The sequence below is a fragment of the Rhinatrema bivittatum genome, chromosome 3 (genome assembly GCF_901001135.1).
Source record: "Rhinatrema bivittatum chromosome 3, aRhiBiv1.1, whole genome shotgun sequence".
In the NCBI taxonomy this organism is placed as follows: domain Eukaryota; kingdom Metazoa; phylum Chordata; class Amphibia; order Gymnophiona; family Rhinatrematidae; genus Rhinatrema; species Rhinatrema bivittatum.
The window spans coordinates 318,713,495-318,737,166 of NC_042617.1; the positions used below are offsets into that span (position 1 = coordinate 318,713,495).

The following is a 23,672-nucleotide window of genomic DNA, read 5'->3' on the forward strand; positions in this document are numbered from 1 at the left end:
TCAGCCTAACCACAGCATCACACGAGTATGCCCTTCCTCTCCCCCTTCATTACCAGTAGCCAGCTTGACCATAACAGCAGGTCCATACCCCTTCCCCTCATTATTTGGGGTGAGCCAGCAAACCCTTCCCCTCCCCCTCTTAACCAGGGTACAGCTTGGCCACAGCATCACTTAAGCATGCTCTTCTCCTCCCCATCATCACCCGGGATCAGCGTGACCACAGCTGGCATCTGTTAAGGAAGAGGAATTTGATTATTCACTTGCCAATGCTGAATGGCCTTCTTTCATTATTCCTGGAATTTGTGGTATAGTCCTGTGTCCCACTCCTCAGAACTAGTATCTAGAAACAAGAATAGAGACTGAGAAGGGCATATGTGTTATAGCGAGGCGAGATTTTCCCTGATAGCAGAGGCTTATTAAGCATAGTCTCTTCTCCTTGAAGAGATTGAGCAGGAACTTGATTACAGCTTACAAAGCCATTAAAACTTGTGCTGGGATGGCAGAAGATCTGATTACCCTCATGTCACATAACATCTTTGCACTTCCAATAACACCCACCAGGGCTTGAACCTATGGCCACCTGGTAGACACTGTTGGGCCTCGCTTGTGCCTGTTGCATGACCTCATTTGGAAACCACACATCCACCAACTGGGGTTTTACTTGCTTTTGAACTAGTACCCTGCCTACAAAGCTATTCCCTGAGGGTTTCTTCTGGGTACACTGTGACTTCTCAAACCTGGAGTCCCATAGTTCCCACAGAAGTGGTCACAGACCACACATGCAAGACACCAGAATCACTCAACTTCTCACCTGGGATTTCAGATCAGTCTCAAGCACAGTGAAAATAAACTAAAGAGTTTATTATTAAAAAAGAGAAACAGTGAACAAAAAAGAAATTACATAAAAATTGTGTTGCAGCAAGCAAGGAAAAAGGAAAAGGGATTACATAACATCATTTACTTCTTTTTGAAATTAACTGCAGACTAAGCTCTGTTCTGTCTTAGATAACAATGACAATTCTGTTAACTTTGGCAGTCCGGCCCTGTATGTCTCTCTTTTGCTTCCAGCTTCTGCCAACTAACTGTCACTTTCCACAGACCATTTCTAGCTGACTCTCTATTTAGACAGCAGCAGGGACATCATCAGCTGACTTTGCTGAGATTAACCCCTTCAGTGCCAGCTGCTGGTGACTGTGGAACACTGCCACCTTCTCTCCTGCAAAATGAATTTTAAATGTCAAACAAACAATATAATTTATCATCAAACTACTATTTTGTCACACCCCAGAATGCTCTAACACACAGGAACTATAGGGCTCACTATCTCCAGATAAAAAAAATGTTTTATCCTGATTGATAAAACTAGAGCTCCCAGAGGAGTTTCTATCCTGAGAGGGGGAAAAGCTGTGAAGGGTGTCCCTAGAGGAGGGAGTTTTTATCCTAAGAGGCAAAGCTGTGGAAGGCGCTCCCAGAGAAAGGAGTATTAACCCTGAGAGGAGCTACTTTGGATTTAAGTGGTGTTTGTAGACAGTGGAGGGCAGTGGATACTGATCTACTTTGGTTTGGGGTGCTGTTCTCGGATCACGAAACTGTGAATGTGTCTCTTTCTTTTCATCCTGCTACACCAGTCCAGACTTGTGGGTTATCTCTTCCTACTAGCAGATGGAGACAAAGGACACACTTTTTTCCGTGACTTCATCACTGGTAGTTACCATTGGTACACTCCAGCAGATGGCAAGACACGGTGGTCTGGTGTGGCAGGAACCTGACTCCCAGACTTCAGCCTTTGCTTGGCCTGGTGGAGAATTTTGGGCAGTTCTGTGCTCGACAGCCTTTTCTGCTTTATTGACAGTGAACGGCATGCCAGGCTTCTGGTGCCTCCCAGTTACGTGAGCCCTGTGTAAGGCTTCCAGCCCCAGAGGGGATTTGGTAGAACATAGAGAGCAGAAACTTGCTTTTGGCTCAGGAGGAGCTTCAACATGAAATTGTTCCTGGAGGATGCCTTATACAAGCTTATTGGGATCTCTTCCAATTCTGTAACCTTCTTGGTTGCAACAGTAACTCTGTTGTGGCTACGGTATTTGGCAGCAGATGCTTCCTGCAAAGCCCATCTAAGCAGACTTATTCTCAAGTGGGAAACTGCTTTGTTGATGAGGACTTAAACAAGCTAGAAAAGGACCCAGGGGAAGCAAAACTTCAGGGATGTGGACTTCCCAGTCAGTCGGTTTTAGAAGAAATCAGTCCTTTCAAATGGTCATAAGACCAAGAGGTGAATCATCTGGTTCATCTGTGTCCAGCTCTTCCAACCAAAGAAGATTGATGGTTTCCCTCCTTCGGCATGCTTGTAGACATGCACTTTCAGCAGTTTTACCAGGAATGGTCCCACATATCTTCACAGCTGCACTCTAGTTCTTGCCACTTCAATTCCCAATGCCTATATGGTCTCTCCAGACATTTTTCTCGCTGGGAGGGTGGCTGTTCTTTTTATTAATGCAGAGGTCAAGCGATGATCTGTCAGGGAAGATGTGTGATCTGCCTCCTGGGTTCATTTTTGCCATTCCAGATGGACAGCCTGAGAAGAGACTCAGCCTGGCAGTAATTGGGCTGGATGCATACTGCCAGCAGAGTCATTTGCATAGACCATCACGGGCTCAGAGCAAGGATGGAGATTCTGGAGGAAAGCACAGCTCTAAGTATCGCGTGACACTGCAGCAAATAGATGAGGCACTGGTCATGCTGCAGCTTTGGAAAGACATGGATGTTTTGTTCCTGGACATTTGGCAGGAGCTTAGCCAGCATGTCTCTGCTGTGAGTAAGGCACTAGCACAACATCCCTATAAGAAGCACGCAAAAATCCAGGCATTCTTATGCACCACAGATGGTAGCTGGTCCAGTTGTATACAAGGAAAGAAAGATGGCACAGGACTGCAGCAGGTATGGAAGAGACAAATACAACAGTTTAAGAGAGTAAGCCCTGCAATGGCAGCTGTTGTACCCTCTGCTTACCCTTCTCCGCACCTCCTGCTACAGGTCAGACTCTTCCCATTCATTTCCTACCAAGATCTCTGCAGCTGAGGAACAGGGGAATAATTGTATCAGAAAAAGACCAGAAAAACCTTGTGTGACACGAGTAGAATAATAAAGAGAGGAATGTGAGCAACAACACTGATACAGTTCTCCTGCTACTCAAATAATGGTGCTTCTCCTTTATCTTAGGGACAGAGTTCCTGGTGTGGACTCAGAAGATTGTAGATCCAGTCAAAATGTTTAAGAAATTATCAAAAACACATCTTTTCTAGCTTGCGTTCCCCAATAATTGATCTCTATGAAGATGCCTTTGCTTGCACCCCCAGCCGTCATGTGTGTGCTTACTTCTGCAATATATCTGCACCTATAACCCAAACATGTCACTAAAGCATACAACATTATCATTATATATCATCTCATATAGACATTAGATTGTATATATTCTATGTTATTTTGTTATAACAATTATGTATGTTTTAGTGTACCCAACCCCAAACAGTTTAGGAGGAGCAAATAATAAATACTTTTAAATAAATAAATACTACTTTTGAGTAGCTTTCTCACTTACAAGCAGTGGTTCTAGTTCCATGTGAAGCACAGGGACATGGTCAATACTCTATTTGGTGATCCTAAACAAGGACTGTGCCTACAGACCCATCCTTGATTTGAAAGGGGCAAACGGCATGATGGAAACCCTCCAATCCATATTAGTGATTATGCGGCAGGGCAAGTTTCGCTCTTCTCGGAATCTTACCGAGACTTATTCCCATATTCCCGTCTGGGAGGATCATCATGATTTCCTCCATCTTTTTTTGCATCCTGAAAAAGCACTTTTAGTTCACGGCACTCCCATTTTGATCTCGCTATGGTTCTGAGAATAATTCCAAGGTAATGGTAGTAGTGGCAGCTTTCACAAGAAAGGAATGGATTATGGTTTGTCTATACCTCGGTGACTGCATAACAGGACCAAATCCCACCAGGAAAACTTTTACGGTGTTCGAAAGAGTTTTTCAAGTTTAGAAAGCTTGGGCTGAGTAATCAGTTTTGTTAAAGCAAACTGTTTCTTCCCAGTCTCTGGAGTACCTGGGAGCTCTCTTATGCCAAAGCAGTCCAAACCTATCTGACTCAGGAAAGACTGGCTTATGTGAACAGACAGACACCCAGAGTCTTAGAGGGTCTCCAAAGAAATGAGCCTACTATTTTGCAATGGGCAGAGCAGAATCTTTTGCAATTTCCATCACTCATATTGCAGGACTGAGAAATATCCAGTCTGTTTCTCTCATCAGAGATGTGTTGGTTCCCAGAGAGTGGAAGCTCAGCTGGGAGACTTTTAGAAGATCAAGACAGGACCATCTTTGGAGGTTCCTATTGCTCCACTGTCAGCTTGCAAGAACGCGAAGGCCCTCTGGTTCTTCAGTTATCACTTGAATTACAGCTCCAAAGGGATAGACATTCTGGTTCAGCCGTGGTGGGAGGGACAGCTGTCCTGTGTGTTTCCTCTCTGGCTTTTGAGAGATAGTACCTTGAGAAAGATAGTGAAACAGGTTTTGCAGGTCACTGTAAGGATTCTCGATTGATCAAACTGTCCTTGGGATGCAGATTTTGTGAGATTATAGGTTGATTCTCCGATACGATTCCTAGCGGATCAAGGTCTCTATAATCTTTTATCTTACAGCTTGGTCACGATTCCACAGAAAGGGATATTTCTGCTCGGTAACATTTACCCTGTTGGAGGCCCACAAGAATGCCATTTCAATTGCTTATGTGTGAGTCTAGCGTCTGTTGGAAGCATGCTGCAGGGAGTAATCACTGTGGTGATCGGAAACTTCCAACATTTTGGCCTTCTTTCAGAGAGGGTTGCATCCCAGATTTCGCTGAATTTTCAACTGGCTGCTATCTCCTGTTATAGAACTGTTACAGTTCAGGGGATTTTGTCATTTTTTCACCCAGATTTATTCTCGTTTTCCTTCAAGGGTTGTAATGTCTCGTTTTAAGTCCTTGGTTCCTCAATGGCACTTTAAGTTGGTTCATGGAGCTTCAGTGGGCTCGCCGTACAAGCCTCTTAACACTGCTTTTCTGTAGATTTTATCACTGAAGATGATTTTTCTTGTGCCCATTTGTTCAGCCAGAGGCATGTCTGAATTACAGGTCTTGACTTACAGAAATCCTTTTCTGGTTTTCTCATTGTTTTCAGTGTCTTGTAGACCAGTTTTTTTTACTTAAACTGGTTTCTGTATTCCACTTAAATCAGACACTTTCTTTACTGGTGTTTACAAAAGGGGAATGTCCTGGTAAAGAGAGGACACTGGTTATTGGAGCTCCAAGTTTTTCTTAGATTTTAGTAGTTTCTAATTTTTTTTTTTTAATCTGACAGATTGCTTTAATTGCTGGGTTGTGTAAGATTGACACAGCTATTAAAACCTCATTGGTTAGATACTTTAACAGAAAAAAAAAGCAATTGATTCAACTTATTTATTGAAATGACGGTAGCCTCTGGAGGTCCTTCGGGCAAACTCAGTGAAAGCTTAAATTTCTTCTTGGTTAGAGTGCCCACTCTTGCCCTGGAGGATATTTATAAGGCAGTCACTTGGTCTTCCTTACATCCTTTCACTAAACATTTCAATATGGATGTTCATGCAAAAGAGAATGCAGCCTTTGGAGCCCTATCTTTCTCGCTCCTAGATTAATTTGGCTTGTATACTTCCCACACATCTGGACTGGTGTAGCAGGCTGAAAAGGAAGGAGCAATTTAGCTTTGCCTGATGATTTCCTTTCCTTGAATCCTACTATATACCCTCCAGGGAAGTTGGACCTATGCAATCTTTGTAATAGGGAACCTCCGGTTAGAGAAATTATAAGGCAATTAAAGGTTTACTTTTCACTTCCTCTTTTCCTTTTTCTATGTTTTCATTTATTCAAGAAAAGTTTGGAAGGCTCATCTTGTTTGATAATCTTTTGATTAGTGTTTCAAATTATGTACATGTTATTTAAGAGTTTAAATCTGTTGTTAGTTTTTTCTTCCATGGCTTTGACATAAAAATACTTGTTTTTTGCTGGAGCTGCACCATGGTACCCACCAGCAATGTCAGAGATAAAGCTGTGTTCTCTGTATTCATCTTCTAGTAGGGGGAGAAAACCTACACATCTGGACTGGTTTAGCAGGATTCAAGGAGAGGAAATTACCAGGTAAGACTAAATTTTTCCTTTTGCCTTTCTGTGGTTCCCCAGCAAAGCATTACTGACTGTGCAAGTAGAATCCCAAATATTCAGCTGAATGCTTTTCTTTCCTCAGAGTACCTCCATGGACAGCTTCACTGGCTGCTTAAGCAGATTGCACGTCAATGAACAGGTTATCCCTGCAGCATCTCGCACCTTCAGTGTGACTCCTTGTTTCGAAGGTCCCACCGAGGTGGGGACATACTTTTCAGCAGAGGGAGGATATGTGGTTCTGGGTGCGTATAGAGCTATCCCCCACTTCCTGTATAGCCTGAGACAGCCAAATCATTTCCTTCAATGTCTGCTTCATTGGAATAGTCAGTCAAAATGGTGCAAGCCTTCTCACATCTTCAAATCCAAAAGGGTGTAATTTGAAAGACATGAGAAAACAGAAAATGTGAGCACATGAAACGAAGAAATCTTATTTCTAAGGGCGATCCATGGAAGTTTGCGGTGGGGGCAAACTATGTGGGTAAGAGGTTGGCACCCTTAGAATAAGCATGTAGTCCCCTAGCAGAGGGTAGGTTGGCAGGATTGGAAGGTATATTCACACTTTCTATCTTGGAGAGCAAATATATAGTCTATAATTGATACACAGTAAGTGAACACTTAGAATAGTACAGTACAATGCATGTGGCTCAGCCAGTATTCAGACAATACTTGTGGAACATAAGAACATAAGAAATTGCCATACTGGGTCAGACAAAGGGTCCATCAAGCCCAGCATCCTGTTTCCAACAGCGGCCAAACTAGTCTACAAGTATCTGGCAAGTACCCAAATCTAAGTAGATCCCATGCTACTGATAACAGTAGTAATGGACTTCTCCAAGAGCTTATCCAATCCTTTTTTAAACCCAGCTACACTAACTGCACTAACCACATCCCCTGGCAACAAATTCCAGAGTTTAATTGTGCGTTGAGTGAAAAAGAACTTTCTCCGATTAGTTTTAAATGTGCTACATGTCAATGTCATGGAGTGCCCTCTAGTCCTTCTATTATCTGAAAGAGTAAATAACCGATTCACATTTACCCATTCTAGACCCCTCATGATTTTAAAGACCTCTATCATATCCCCCCTCAGCCGTCTCTTCTCCAAGCTGAACAGTCCTAACCTCTTTAGTCTTTCCTTATAAGGGAGTTGTTCCATCGCCTTTATCATTTTGTTCGCCCTTCTCTGTACCTTCTCTATCGCAACTATATCTTTTTTGAGATGCGGCAACCAGAATTGTACACAGTATTCAAGTTGCGGTCCCTCTCCGTCTTCACTGCTATAGACTTAATTGGCATCTCAGACTAGCTTATGACTAGCAAGATTGTTACAGATTGAGCAGCCTTCTTCATAATTCTGACAATGCTGCTCGAATATACTTTGCTTTTGGACTTCACTGTAGAAGGAAGTCCTATGCCTTTTCCCATATGTCTGCCTATCAGTACTCAAGCCCTTAAAAGGCGGGACCCATATTGGTTGTCATCTGAATTTAATTCCATTTTTCCCCTCCGCCATCAAAATGGAGAGCAATGCTGCAGTTGCATCAAAAGCATCAAGGCTTATTGGTTAATTGTAGCAATCACCGTGCCCTCTGTTAATGGTAATAACTGTTGCACTGAGGATTACCCCCTTGCACCCTTTTCTTCATTTCCATCCTCTAGCCTTTAGGGATTTAAGTATTTATCCCATGCTCCTTTGAATTCTTTCACTGTTTTTGTCTTCACCACCTCCTCCGGATGGGCATTCCAGGTATCCACCACCCTCTCCATGAAGAAATATCTCCTGATGTTGGCTCCAAATTGGCCCCCCTGGAGTTTCATTTCATGACCCCTAGGTTCTACTGTTTCCTTTCCAACGGAAAGCTTTGAAGTTCATGCATCATTACATTTTTTTCAGAAATCTGAAGGTCTGTATCATGTCTCCCCTGCACCTCCTCTCCTCCAGAGTATACATATTCAGATACTTCAGTCTCTCCTCATGTCTTCCGATGGAGACCCCACCCCATTTTTGTCACCCTTCTCTGGACCACCTCCATCCTGTCTCTATCCTTTTTGAGATACAGTCTCCAGAACTGAACACAGTACTCCAGGTGAGGCCTCACCAAGGACCTGTACAAAGAGATTATCACCTCCTTTTTCTTACTGGTTATTCCTCTCTCTATGCAGCCCAGCATTCTTTAGCTATTGCCTTGTCAAAGTGCTTTGCTGTCTTCAGATCGCCAGACACTGTTGCCCCAAGCTGGAGAGTCTAGCTTGCTTAGCCTCTCCTCATAGGGGAGTTGTTTCATATTCTTTATTTTTGTCACCCTCCTCTGCATTTTTTCAAGTTACGCTATGTATTATTTGAGATGGGTCAACCAGAACTGCACACAGTACTCGCGATGCAGTTGCACCATGGATCAATAGAGGCATTATAATATTCTTCTTCATCCATTCAGGCTAGTCCACACATGTGAGTTATGCACACCAAACAGCTGTTGGAGATGAAGATCACTGATTTGCTGATCTCACGATCATATAGCCCTGCAATGACATCAGCCTGCCAGTATTCTCCATCTCCAACAGATGGTGGACTTGCTTCCCATGTTGGAAGCTCGGTCCTGGATACAGTCTCACTCCCTCAGTTGAGTGTAGCCCTTGGCTGTTTTTGGCCTGCAAGGATGTAAACTTTTGTTGAAAGAAAAGCTGGCTCCTGAGGTGATAGACCTGTGATTCCTCCCTCGGTGGAGCAGGTAGGAACAAGGGGCTTTCAGGGGGTTCTGACTCTTTGGCTCTTCTATGTTTTCCCCTTCTTCCACCCCTGCTCTCTTTTTGGCTTAGGGTTGCCTTTGTGTGATAAAGTTAAAAAAAAAAAAATGAAGAGTCATTGCTTGTGAGGTTATTCCTGCTCAGCGGCTGAGTAACATGGTAGGCTGAAGGCTGGATTTCAGTAGGAGGGATGTTAAACAAGGGCCATACCTGAGAGAGTCACAGGAATGTGCAGAGTGGCCTAGTGATTAGAGCAGCAGGCCTTGAATCAGGGAATTTCAGCCCCGGCTCTGCGCATATTTAAATGAGCTGATTAGCATGCACATGCATGCTAATCAGCTTATAAATACCCTAAAGTTCGATGCAGATCCAATAACACGGTCTATGGAGACCTTGTGGTTTTTGAGTTTTCTTTAATGTCCTCCCTCTAGTGACTATTTCAAATTTGATTATATTAGAATCATTATTGTAAAACAGCCTCACCTTGCACCAAGTCCCATGTTCACTGAAAACTAGATCAGAAAGCCTGCAGACATGTCACACTGTGTGCCAGGTGTACAGCTAAAGAAAAGAGTATACTAGGTGTCTGCAACTCTCCTCCAGGGGCCAAGCCTGTTCATGTTACTTCCCCAGACAAGGAATGTTTCCTTCTCTGATTTAAATTGCAGAGCCAGTAACAATACCAAATGTTGCATCTGACGAAGTGGACTCTGTCCTGGAAAGCTCATGGTTAGTCTGGTGCCATCCGCCTCTTCTCATTTTTACAATACCAAATGTTGACACCTTAGAAATCATTGCACCTCTTGAATGCAAACCATTTTCAGGTACTAAAAGCACTGCAGCATTTGTGAATATAGAGAAAAGAAACAGAGTGCCATATTTGCTAAAAATCTTGCTGTTAATCCAATAAGCAAAAGACTGAAGCAATAGTGTAGGAAGCCATTGTAGAATCACACGATCATGAGCTAGGCTGTGACACAGACACTGCCCCATGTAGAAATGACCAAGAGTGCTGACATGTTGAAAGCTAGGTCTGCAAGGCCTCACGGGTGTTTACTGATCTGTTTGTCTCCTATGCTCACATTCCTTTTCTCTCTCTAGATGAATCCATTACTCTGGGTCAGAAGTTGGAACTGGAAGTGCGTCCCCGCAGCAGATCAGGGGTCTTGGTGCATGCACACAGCATGAATGGCGAGTACCTGAGCGTGTACATGAGGGAAGGACAGGTAAGATGTGCAGTGAAGACTCCCAGAGTATAATTACTGGGGTTACTAACACACACATCGTATAAGCACAAGTTCATGGGTGTGAACAAAATGGAGCCTACAGTATTCTCCTGATCCCTCTTCTTGTCAGCATAACTCTGATTCTTTCATCTCTTCCCATTCCCTTAACTCCCACCCTCACTGCCCCAATTCCTGATCTCCCCCATCGCTCACTATACTCTATGGTCCCCTATTTCCTGATTCCTCCCTATTTCAGTTTGGTCCTATGACACTCCACAGTGTGGCCAAGCTTCTTACGTCAGTCTTGTATGCGATCGTTCATTGGCATGATGGTAAACTGCTGGGGAAGCGTGCAGGGTAGGGGTCTGTTAGGACTGCACCATTGTATTGTAAAGTATGGGATAGGAGATCCTCTAATGGAACACACAGAACACAATGTATATTTTATCTCCAGATAATCATCCACGCAAATATTGCCAATGGGGAGTTTTCGACCTCCGTGACACCAAAGCAAAGCCTGTGTGATGGCCAGTGGCACCGAATTACAGGTGAGCAAGTTGTACACTAGGCCAATGCCTCTGAAGGAGAGGGGTGAGCGCTGAGAGGGGCCTATCCCTAGAAGAAGAGAAACAGAGAGCTTAGGTGCAAGGTTGGTGCAAGGGTATTAGGTGCCCTAGGTGAACCTTACAACCTTGCACTTCCTGCCACAGCCCTCTCCACAATTAAAAATTATGCATTTATAATAGATTTTACATGAAATAGGACATTCAAACTACAGTCTTCTGAGGTAAAATTATCACTTATAAAATCATGTATATTATATTTACATGCACTGCTGTGGTGCCAATCAGAAATCCTCACCAAATAGACAAATGGATCCCATATGGTATTAGGCCTATTGTAATACACATTAGGTGTTGGTTTAGCCTTCAGAAAGCCATGAGTAACCTGTATTACAATTATAACATAGTAAAACTTCCACACCAAAACACCACTCATTGCCAGCACTCAAACAGCAACAACTCTGCCTCTGAAAAAGTAACATAGCAAACATTACACCAGGCCCTAAAACACCAATACACCTTCTATTAGGAAAACTGAACAAGTCAGTCTGCTATAGATCTCTACACAGCAGCTTTATGCCAGAAGAATACCTTACCTTGGTCACACATGCAGAATATATAGGCCCTCAGCAAATCTAGAATAAAGAGACTATAACATATAAATAGAAACAACAAGCCAGACTCTGTATGCAATGCAACAATGGAAAAGAAGAAAATTATTCCTTACCTGCTAATTTTCGTTCCTGTAGTACCACAGATCAGTCCAGACAGTGGCTTATGTCCCCCTTCCAGCAGATGGAGTCAGAGAAAACTTCGAAGGGTGCTCCCATATAAGCTAGTGCACCCTCTGTCATCCTTCAGTATTAAGAATATCAAAGCCTGAAGAGACAAGATGGATGATGGATCAAGGTATAAAACCCTTTCAACTTGAACAACTGTACAGTGTGTACTAAACTATAAAAGGCAACTAAACTTGCAAAATGAACCATGAAACAGCCACTAAACACGTGGTATATGGAAAACAATTTGAGCAGAGAGACAATCCCAATCCCATAAATCCTTAGGGTGGTGTCTGGACTGATCCGTGGTACTACAGGAACGAAAATTAGCAGGTAAGGAATAATTTTCTTTTCCCTGTACTTACCCGGATCAGTCCAGACAGTGGGATATACCAAAGCTTCCCTACTTAGGGTGGGCCCCGGATAGCCCTGGTCGAATGACCCGATTGCCAAAGGAGCCGAAAACCGGTGTCTGTAGATTCAAACGATAGTGCCGAGCAAAGGTATGTAAAGACTTCCAGGTGACTGCTTGGTATATCTCCTGAGGCGAAACAGATTGACTCTCCGCCCAGGAAGCCACGTGAGCTTGGAGGGAATGGGCCTTGATGCCCACTGGAGGCTGTCAACCGGCACCAATATATGCTGAGGTGATGGCCTCTTTCAGCCAGTGAGCAATGGTGGGTTTCGAAGCCTTGGCCCCCTTCTTTGGGTCACTCCGAAGTACATAAAGATGATCTGACAAGCGAAAGTCATTTGTGGCCTCCAAATAGTGAATGAGGATGCGCTTAACATCAAGCTTGCGTAGCTCACGGGAATCTTCAGTTGAGAAAGATGGGAATTCCACCGTCTGATTCATATGGAACGCGGAAACAACCTTGGGCAGGAAAGAGGGCACCGTGCACAAGGAAACTCCTGAATCCATGAAACGGAGATAGGGCTCCCTGTACGATAGCACCTGAAGCTCCGAAATCCTGCGGGCAAAGCAAATAGCCACCAGGAAGACTCTCTTGAGCGTAAGATCCTTGAGGGTAGCGGCTTGTAGTGGTTTGAAAGGTGGGTCGCCTAGAATTCGAAGAACTAAGTTGAGGCTCCATGAGGGACACAGAGCATATACTGGAGGCTTAACGTGTTTCACTCCCTTGAGAAATCAGACGATGTCTGGGTGAGAGGAAAGGGGGGTTCCCTCCCGGTGCAGGATCAGGGAACCGAGGGCAGCCACCTGCACCCTCAGGGAATTGTAGGCCAATCCCTTTTCCAGGCCCTGTTGCAGGAACGACAGTATCTGAGCCACTGAGGCGCTCCGGAGCCACACCAGGTCTCGAAGACCTTCCAAACTCGGACAGAGGCAATGGACGTAGAGGTCTTCCTAGCCTTGAGGAGGGTCAAGATCACGGCCTCCGGGTACCCTCGTCTTCTCAGCCGGCGCCTCTCAAAAGCCAGGCCACAAGACAGAAGCGATCTGCCTGGTCGAAAAATACTGGACCTTGGCGCAGTAAGCGTGGTAGATGTCCCACTAGGCCGTCCACTGCGAGGTTGACCAAGTCAGCGAACCACGGCCGACGTGGCCATTCTGGCGCCACCAGAATTACTGGACCGTGGTGACTCTCTACTCTTTGGATTATCTTTCCCACCAGGGGCCATGGCGGAAACATGTAGAAGAGAATGTGCTGCGGCCAGGGAAGGACTAAAGCATCCACTCCCTCCGCGCTGTGCTCTCTTCTGCGGCTGAAGAATCGCAGAGCTTTGGCATTCCATAGAGTGGCCATCAGGTCCAGGTGGGGAGACCCCCACCGACTAAATAGAAGTGCCACTGCTTCCTCGGAGAGTTCCCACTCTCCGGGATCTATACGTTGACGACTCAAGAAGTCGGCTTGAACATTGTCCAATCCTGCGATGTGACAGGCCGCTAGGCAGGAAAGGAGGACCTCCACCCAGGCCAGCAACTTGTCCGTCTCCCGAGAAACATGACGACTCTTTGTTCCCCCTTGACGATTGATGTACGCTACTGTTGTTTCATTCTCTGACAGAATCCGAATCACCCGACGCTGGACTAGGGGGAGAAAACGTTTCAACGCCAGGCGTACCGCTCTGGTCTCCAAGCGATTGATCGGCCAGGATGCTTGCAACTCCGTCCACGTTCCCTGTGCCGATTTCGTCTGACAGACTGCTCCCCAACCGGAGAGACTGGCGTCTGTGGTGACAATCTCCCACTGAGGGACTGCCAAGATTACTCCCTTTAACAAATGATCCAGGTTGAGCCACCAGGCCAGACTGTCCTTGGTCCTCTCTGGCAGAGGGAGGATGGCCTGAAACTCCCGAGAAACGGTTTCCAGCGGGAGAGCAAGGCTCTCTGCAGAGGACGCATATGCGCAAAAGCCCAAGGTACCAGATCGATAGTCTGGGAGCCATAGTGCCCAGAACCTGAAGATAATCCCAGGCTGTGGGAAGAGAGAGCGGAATGAATCACTGTATCTGGGAGATGAGAGCCCAGGCCCAATCTGGATGCAACAGTACTTTGCCCACAGCTGCATTGAAGTGTGCTCCTAGGAAGTCCAGGGACTGAGATGGAGTAAGGCTGCTCTTGGAGAAATTGACCACCCATCCGAGGGACTGAAAGATGGACCAGGGACTTTGCCCGGATGAGCCAATCGTCCAAATAGGGGTGGACCAGGATTCCCTCCCTCCTGAGGGCTGCCACCAATACTACCAGTCCAAAGGGCAGGGCTTGGAATTGAAAATGCTGTCCCAGAATCTTGAAGCGAAGGAAGCTCCGATGCGCCTTCAGGATGGGAATGTGGAGATAAGCCTCTGTCAGATCTAAGGAGGCCAGAAATTCTCTGCTGTGTACCGACGCTATCACTGAACGTAAAGTCTCCATCCTGAAGTGTGGGACCCTGAGGGCTTTGTTGACCATCTTGAGATCCAGGATCAGACGGAAGGAGCCCTCCTTTTTGGGGACTACAAAGTAGACGGAGTAATGGCTGGCTCCCACTTCCGTCGGAGGAACCGGGCGAATTGCTCCGAGGGTCAGGAGCCTGTCGAGTGTCTGGCGTACTATGAGTTGTTTCTGTGGTGGTCCGCAGGGAGAGAAGAGGAACCTGTCTCTTAGAGGACAAGCAAAATCTAAAGCGTAACCATGCTTTAGAATATTCAGGACCCACTGATCCGAGGTAATCTTCATCCACTCCTCTTGGAAGAGGAGAGACGGCCCCCTATCCTGGGGACCGAGGAGTGGGCCGGCACAGCCTCATTGTAAAGATTTGGGAGGTGCCCCCTGAGGAAGATTATCCCGGACCGGTCTTCGGCCACGAAAGGAATGAGACCAGGACTGGGAACGCGAAGAGGGTGGATGAGAGGCAGCTGTTCTTGGTTGACGGAAACGTCTTTGGCTCTGGAAACTGCTTCTAGTGGAACCGAAGGTCCTAGAGCCCGCGGCCAATCCTCTGGCAGCTTGTGGACCTTAATCTCGCCGAGTGACATGATGATCTGGTCCAGATCATCTCCAAAGAGTAATTTCCCTTTGAAGGGTAGGGAGCCCAACTGGGTCTTGGAGGAGGAATCCGCCGACCAGTTGCGGAGCAACAGGAGGCATCTGGCCAAGACTGCTGAAACCATAGACCTGGCCAGAACTCGGAGCAGGTCATATAGCGCATCTGCCCCATACGCTATCATGGCCTCCAGGCGGTCAGCCTACTGCTCTTCGGCAGGAGACAGCTCTTGTATACTGAGGAGCTGTTGGACTCATCGGACTCCTGCCCGTTGCGTGAGGGAACTACAGATCGCCGCTCTGACACCCAGAGCCGACACCTCGAATACTCTCTTGAGATACACCTCGAGCTTTCTATCCTGCATATCCCGTAGGGCAGCACCTCCCGTCACCGGAATGGTAGTTTGTTTCGTCACTGCTGATACCGCCACGTCCACTTTGGGAACCTTGAGGAGCTCCAGAAAATCATCTGGGAGGGGGTATAACTTATCCATAGCTCTACCCACCTTGAGGGAGGCTTCAGGGGAATCCCATTCCCGGGACAGCAATTACAGTAGCGTAGGATGGGAAGGAAAAGACCTCGACGGTGGACGTAGACCTAAGAGCACCGGTTCCCCCTTCTGAGCTGGTGGAGAGGACCCTGGAGGGTCTTGTGGATCCTCAATATCCAATTCCTGCACGACATATGGGATGAGCGGATCCAACTCATCCCTCTGGAAGAGACGCAGTACCCGGGGATCATACCCTTCCATCTGAGCCATCAGAGAGGGTTCATCCAGGTCTGGGTCCGGGAGAGGGCTTTGAAGAAGAGGAGCCAAGCCCCCCGTAGGATGATGGACCACGTGGACTCTGGAGGCACCTTGATGAACCCCAGGTTCTGAGGCCCCCACTCCCTGAGGGCATCCCGGAGGCCCCGGGGGATCAGCCATCCTGCTTACCTTAGGAGGAGGAGACCCTGTTAGATCTTGCTGCTGTCCCATTCTGGCCAGGTAGGCATTGTGCATTAAAAGCACAAAATCCACCGAAAATGGAGGTGGTCCAGAAGAAGGCACAGAGGGTGGGGTCTCCTGTGGGTGGGCAAGGATGGACAAGGGTCCAGGGGGTTGACAGGGGTCAGAATCGGCGGCAGCACTGAAGAACTGGCGTCCAAATCATCCCCTGGCTGCTCTGGAGCAGTCGGCTCAGAATCAAAAATGGCCGCCGTTGCCGCACTGGGCGGGATCGGGGCCGGCCTCCGTGCATCGAGGCGCGTGAACCTGCTCATACCACCGGCCGCAAGGAACCCTCCCCACCAGGGAGGCATCTCGCACAGATCCCCTCGCGGGAGAGCCGGGAACTGGGCTCTCCGCACGCACAGCACCTCGAGGACCGTGGCATGGGACTGTGAGCTGAGCCCCCGATGAATCGCTGGTTGAGTGGCTGCGAGGAGCAGGGAAAAACCCCGTCTGCAGCACTACTCCTTCTCCCCGACCTGCCTGAATTGCTATTTACACCACACAGAGGAATGTCGCGTCTCTGTGGAGGCTGCCCCGAGGCAAAACGACTTCTCAGGGCAGCGGGTCTGCTTGGAGGAAAAGGGGGAGAGGTTGGACCACCAGCTTGCAGCCCGGGGCTTACAAATCTAACCTGCAAGTAAGAAAGGTACAAAAACTTACCCTCACAAAGCAAATACAGCAATGGAGACTGAAAAACAGCTCTTCCTGCAAGTTAGATTGCTGGGCCCTAGACAAGGGTCTGAGCTTTCCCTGTCTCTTTTTTTTTTTTTTACTATCCTCTGTTAACCTTGATCCATCTTAAGATAGGAAGGAAGCTAAGAAATAGAGAAAAGAGCACTAAATGTAGCTTTTCAGAAGTCTTAGTGGGGAACGACAATTCAGTCACTCTCATCTGCTGGAGTCAGAAGAATACTGAAGGATGACAGCTTATATGGGAGCACCCTTCGAAGATTTCTCTGACTCCGTCTGCTGGAAGGGGGACATAACCCACTGTCTGGACTGATCCGGGTACATACAGAGAATGTTCTATTTCCTGTTGATGTTCTGTTTGATTCCAAACTAAATCCATGGTGAATCATGCTTCACTTGTTGGCAAACCAGCTTCCCATATTATTGTTAAAGTAAAATTATTAACTTTTTAGGATTTTAAGTACTCTTTGCACATCTTTCCCTCTTAACCAGTCTGTGCACGTACCATTGATCAAGCTATGAAATAAACACCTCCTCATCAATACCCCCTGAGCCCTTCCTGGCCTCCATGCTTCCCTCTCAGTGGCACACAGCAAGCCCCTACCTGCCTCCTGCACAGCCCCTTCCCATCCCCTCACTCCTCCCTTTCAGCAACAAACCCAAAGTTCCTTCCTGCCCACTCCCCAGCAGCACACCCTAAGCCTCGTCCCACCTCCATGCTTCCCCTCAGCAGCACACACTGAACCATTTCCCCCATATAAGCCCCTTCCTGCTCGTGCTCTTCTCACTTTGTAGCACATCAGCTTCACCTGCTCTTCCATATTTTCACTTTTTAATAGCACAGAGCACTACTGCATTACCCAACCCTGTTCTGTGCTTTCTCCTTCCACCTGCATTCATAGTAACATAGTAATGATGGCAGATAGACCAAATGATCCATCCACTCTGCCCAGCAAGTTGCTCACGGTAATAACTGCTGCTCCTTGCAGGTTACCCCCAAGCCTTCTGTTAAAGGTAGTAACTGCCGATCCATGCAGGATACCCCCAAGCCTTATGTTAAGGGTAGTAATTGCCATTCTGTGTAGGTTACCCCCAAGCCTTATGTTAAGGGTAGTAATTGCCGCTCTGTGCAGATTACCCCTAAGCCTTCTGTTAAGGATAGTAACTGCCGATCCATGGATACTGCTACTCCATGCACCCCTTTCTTCATTTCCAACATATAGCCTCTACAGACCCACTGGGGTAGATTTGCAAAGAGTTACGCGTGTAAGATACACACATAACCTCTGAAAATCTACCCCTGCGTGCGCCGAGCCTATTTTGCATAGGCTCAGTGGCGAGTGTATGTCCCGGGGCTTCGAAAAATGGGCGGTCCGGGTTGGGGCCATGGGCGGGGCCACGGTCCAGGGGGTGTCTGGGGGGGGCGTGATGGTGGTCCGGGGTGGGGCCGAGTGCCCCAACACAGCGGCCTGTGTTGGGGCCTGGCACGCCGGCAGTGAGCTGGTGCACGCAAGTTGGCAGGCGTAACTCTACAAAACAAGGTAGGGGGAGGGATTTAGGTAGGACTGGGGGGTGGGTTAGATAGGGGAAGGGAGGGAAAGGGAGGGAAAGGTGGGGGGGACCAAAAAAAAGTTCCCTCCAAGGCCACTCCGATTTCAGAGCGGCCTTGGAGGGAACGGGGAAGCCATCTGGCCTCCCCTAGGGCTCAGCGCACGCAAGGTGCACAAGTGTGCACCCCCTTGCACGCGCCGACCCCGGATTTTATAACATGCGCACGGCAGCGCATGCATGTTATAAAATCGGGTGTACATTTGTGCGCGTCGGATAGCGCACACAAATGTACCCCGCGCGTGCAAAATTTAAAATCGGCCCCACAGTGTTTACCCCATGCCCTTTACTTTACAGTGATCAGAGACTCCAACGTGGTGCAATTGGGCGTGGATTCGGAGATGAGCCACGTGGTGGGTCCAACCAGCAGCATGAACCTGACAGAGCCTCTGTTTGTTGGCAGTGTGCCAGGTAAGTGTCCGGTCTTATGCTGGGAACATCTCATGCAAATGCTGGCACAGAGTGAAAACTTTAATGCCAGGAGAACCAGTCACTGTCCTAGAAGCTGCCCATGCTGCCCTGCACCCGTCTGCTGCAGCGACCAGGTGCTGACTCACAGACATTGTAATTGGTTTCCACCCTTTCAGAGGCTGAGCAGGGAAGCACAGTTGCAGACTCATCCAGTCCTGTACAGGTGCTTATAAACCCACATGGGAGGCTGAGGACGAGTGGCTATTGAGGGCACCCTGTGAGATTCTGGCTGGATATAGAGAGACAGTGATGGCTCAGCCTTGGCAGATGGGAACCTAGGATCACCCAGAGCCACTAGGAAGAGAGGGGTAAGAGTGAGAGACAGCATAAAAATGTACTCTCTCCTAGAGTGTGGCTTGCTTGACTTACATGGGTAAGAGAACCCCTAAACTGTTCACATGCCCTTGTTAGTTGTTCCACTGCTGTGCACTGAATGCTGAGGACCCGCTTGGGGTGGGGGGGGGGGGGGCCCTGGGGAGTCACTGATTGCCTTGAGCACTGCCAAAATGGAAAGGCAGTTTTAAATAAAAATGATGATGGCCTCCGTGTGTCTGTAATTTACAAGAAGATCAATTCCAGCCCCAAGCCTGAAAAACCTTCCAGTGGAATTTGCAAGAAGTGGGCCAGAATAAATCGTTGTGGTTCTCAGAAACCTTTCCTGAAAATTCCTGATGCCTCTTTGGATAATAAGAACTAGAAGTATTTTAGGAAATCTCAATTGCACCAATTTGTAAAACTGAGGTGAATACTCCCCAGAGAGGAGTGGAAAACTCTAGGTGACTGAGGAACAAGGCATCATTGGGCTGTAAGGACTGCCCTCAGTCAGCTCACCTCTTCCTGCAGGAGATGTAATTCTCTCATTGCCTATGGTGGTCCCATCCCTGGGGTGAGGGTCCCTCTGTTTCTCACACAGTCAATTTCAGTTTGCTAATTAAGCAGAAGGTGAGCCCCTTTCCCACCCCAGGGGAAAATTATGTACAAGAGCAGAGAAACATCCAACATCCGGCTCAGAAAGGTTAAAGATGGGAGCTTCCAGGACCTCCACCGGTACCTGTAAGAGGATCCTTGCCTGATAAGGATATTATCTCTGCACAACTCATGCTGGGTTTTCTTTCATCTAAAAAGCTCAATCTAAATCCATGATTCACTGATCCACATATCTAGAAAGGGCAACCCCCCTCCATATTAATGATCCTAATGGCAGCTTATAGAATCTCTTGCCAGAGTCTGAGGAGCTCTCACACTTTCTGTCTCTTGTCCCCAGAGTCTCTGCTGTCAGCCAACTTCAAGGCACCTGGCATCTTCATCGGCTGCATGCGCAGCTTAATGATCGACCATAGAGTGGTGAGTTTCAGCAGGGCAGCGCTAGTGAGTGGAGCTGTGAGCATTGCATCCTGTCCTGCAGCCTAATGCTGTGTCGTTGGAGCTCTTCAGGACAGCGCTGCAGAAATCCAACCACTGACAACTACCAGCTCTGTGCACCACTCAGCTACCAGCTCTAACGGAAGTCACTCACTGGAACAGCTGAAAACTACCAGTCACTAATTGTATTTGAAAGATCCTAATGTAGAGTGATTTCAGATATCCAAAGACAGAAGCCTGTCTTCTAGTCCAGTCTCTCACTTGTAGATGGTTTGCTAAATGCATAAATGAATAAAGATTATACACTTAACTGTGTCAACCATGACATCTGTCTCACTTTCTGTATAATTGTGAGTTGACCAGTAGGTGTTGCTGGTGTGTGATGGCTGGCACACCCTTTCTCACTGGGGCTGTGAGTGCAGTCTCCACTGCATCCCTACTTCCTGCCAACCCAAGGGTCTGGAAATGGAATCTGGGTCTCCAGTGGAGGAGCACCAGGTTGGCCTACAATTTTGCAGAGCTGATTCTGGCTGATCTTTGCTTTCAGCTGTAATAGAACAATGCCCAAATATTTAAATGTTTGTGTGCAAGATGCAATGGAAGTTTGTTTATTTTTCTCAAATGTATCTGCTTTCTAACCTGTAAGCTGAAAGTAACATACAATCAGTAATAATAACCAATATAACCATAGTCATCAATAAATAACAATACAGAAAAGCAATACATCATACATCAGATAAAACAATAAAATGGTTCCCCTTTCCCCCATGAAAGCATCTTCTTTGATCTAGTTTAATGTATGGGTATCATTTTATCTGGTCTTCCAAGATGGCATTTTTAAACAATGTTCATGCCTCGTGCAAACTTTTAACCTTTGCAACCATTCCTTTTAGTTCTTTTCTAAATTATTTCCTCAGTCTATCATAGTCTCCCTTTTTAAAGTTATATGTTCCTGTTCATACCCCAGATCAGTCCAGACAAGTGGGTTTTGCATCCCTGCTAGGAGATGGAGGCAAGAACAATGCTTTGAGGCACTGCTACATAACCGAGAGTGCCACCTGCAGTCTCTCAGTATTGTATTTCTCTGTCTCCAGCAGATGGTAGAGGTGCAAACCTGCAGTCTGATAGTTAATAAAAAAAAAAAAAAAATTAAAAATATTTAGTTAGTGTTAGAAAGAAGACAGAATAATTGAAGATGGTGCACCAAGAGGTGTTAGGTTCCTTCGCAGGCCATCCTTCTGGTTGAGCAGGGGTTGGAAATCCCTGGCCAGGCTCAACCCTTGATTCCAGGGGGAGGGAAAGCCAGGGGTCCTGGTTCTCTCGCTCCCCCTGAGGCCCTCTCATCCAGTGGCCAGCTGCAGCATCCAGGAGCACCCAGAAACTGGAAAGTATGCCTTTCTTTTAGTTGTTTTCTGGGTTGCTCAGGTGCTGTCTCTTTAAGGGTTTGTAAAAAAAAAAAAAAAGAGAAGAAAGCAGAAAGAGTCTTTGGCGGTGTCGGGGGGGGGGAACAGGGAACTGCATGGCTCATGCTGTGTTCAGCACCCAGAGTTCGGACAATGGCAGCAGCAGTGGCAGCGTTTTTCTTTTTCCTGCTCCGATTTATTTTTAGCCACGGGTCATGAATCAATTGCAATGCCATTTCCTGCTGAGCATGGGAAAGCCTGTTGGGCCTGTGGGGAGAGGCGATCCCGCCTCAATTCGGCCCTACTCTGCCTTGCCTCTGGGGGCGAGGGAGCCTCGGCACAGGGATCAAGGGGCAGGCGCTGGTCACGTGCTACAGGCACTGTGCAGGAGGCCCCAAGGAGGAAGAAAGGCATGGTGGCCATCTTAGCTCCACGTGGCAGGAGTCCTGCCATAGATGGGGAAAGCAGGGACTCCCCTCCCTCGTTCTCTCCTGTGCTCCAGGAGTCTGGAGAAGGGGGAGACATCTCAGCGGAGGACCCAGCACCCGCGGAACAGGGAGACCACAATAGGTTTTCCACAGATTTTGTTTTATTACTACATGAGGCCTGTCTCGCTAAGAGGGAGCTGATGGGTAAGCGGCTAGCCTTATAGACTTCCCGAGGCAAGGCTAAGAGGTTTCGGACTGGAGCACCTCCAAGGAAGGGGGGCATTTTGCGACTGTTGGACCTGTATCAGGCACGAGGGTAGGAGGATTCCTCTGAGGATTCGGATGGCGCTGATCTGCATGGTGATGATCCGCAAGGGGTCCCACAAGTGGACCAGGGTGCTGATCAGCGCGTGGACCTGGTGGCTGGTCCGATGGGTGACTTGGATGCAGATGAGGTCCCTCTGGCAGAAGGGGATGACCCAAGGGTGGGCAGGTTATTCCGTAAGGAGGAGTTGCAGCCTCTCGTTCCTTAGGTTTTGGAGGAGCTGGGGATTAAATTTGCACAGAAGGAGTCCAACAACGGGTGGATAAACCTGGTGTTGGAAGGGCTGCATGGACTGCTGAAGGCATTCCCTCTGCCAAAGCAGATGAAGAAGCTGATCGACCGGGAGTGGGATATCCCAGAAACAGGGTTGAAGGTGGCCAGGGCTATGGCCAGGTTGTATTCCCTGCCAGAGGATACCTTAGAACTTTGTAAGCTTCCAAAAATGGATGCAGCAGTGCTGATGGTGACGAAGAAGATGACCATCCCTGTGGCAGGGTTGGTGGCGTTGAAAGATGTCCAAGACCGGAAGCTAGAGATCCCGTTAAAGAGGATGTTTGAGGTCTCGGCTCTGAGCCTTAGAGCTGCAGTCTGCGCTAGTCTAATGCAGAGGGCTTGTTTCTGCTGGGTGCAAAAGGCGCAGGAGAAGGCCGTGGGGACCTCTGCTGATTCTGGCCAGGATGCTCGGTTGGAAGTGGGGGTGACCTACATGGCGGATTTACTCTATGATAAGCTTTGCACTTCAGCTAGGAACTTAGGGGTAGATTTTCAGACGAGCGCGAACAGCCTACTTTTGTTTGCGCTCCAGGCGCAAACAAAAGTACGCTGGATTTTAGTAGATACGCGCGTAGTCGCGCGTATCTACTAAAATCCTGGATCGGCGCGCGCAAGGCTATCGATTTCGTATAGCCTGCGCGCGCCGAGCCGCGCAGCCTACCCCCGTTCCCTCCTAGGCCGCTCCGAAATCGGAGCGGCCTAGAAGGGAACTTTCCTTTGCCCTCCCCTCACCTTCCCCTCCCTTCCCCTACCTAACCCACCCGCCCGGCCCTGTCTAAACCCCCATCCTACCTTTGTCGGGGGATTTACGCCTCCCGGAGGGAGACGTAAATCCCCGCGCGCCAGCGGGCCTCCTGCGCGCCGGGCCGCGACCTGGGGGCGGGTACGGAGGGCGCGGCCACGCCCCGGGCCGTAGCCACGCCCCCGTACCCGCCCCCAAAACGCTGCCGACACGCCCCCGCAACGCCGCGCGCTCCGGCCCCGCCCCCCGACACGCCTCCCGACACGCCCACTCCGAAAACCCCGGGACTTACGCGAGTCCCGGGGTTCTGCGCGCGCCGGGAGGCCTATGTAAAATAGGCT

General features: G+C 47.9%; 1 protein-coding gene across 3 annotated transcripts in view; it reads left to right on the plus strand.

Annotated features, from left to right (window-relative positions):
• Positions 1–20,485, plus strand: part of LAMA4 (laminin subunit alpha 4) — a 222,748-nt gene extending 202,263 nt beyond the window's left edge. For all 3 annotated transcript variants that reach the window (XM_029595241.1, XM_029595243.1, XM_029595242.1), the window contains exons 36-40: positions 6,320–6,479; positions 10,081–10,205; positions 10,660–10,753; positions 18,625–18,738; positions 20,063–20,485. In XM_029595241.1, the coding sequence (XP_029451101.1) occupies positions 6,320–6,479; positions 10,081–10,205; positions 10,660–10,753; positions 18,625–18,738; positions 20,063–20,208 (639 nt within the window). In that variant the 3' untranslated portion in view covers positions 20,209–20,485. The remainder of the gene's footprint in view (positions 1–6,319; positions 6,480–10,080; positions 10,206–10,659; positions 10,754–18,624; positions 18,739–20,062) is intronic.
• The last annotated feature ends 3,187 nt before the right edge of the window (positions 20,486–23,672 follow it).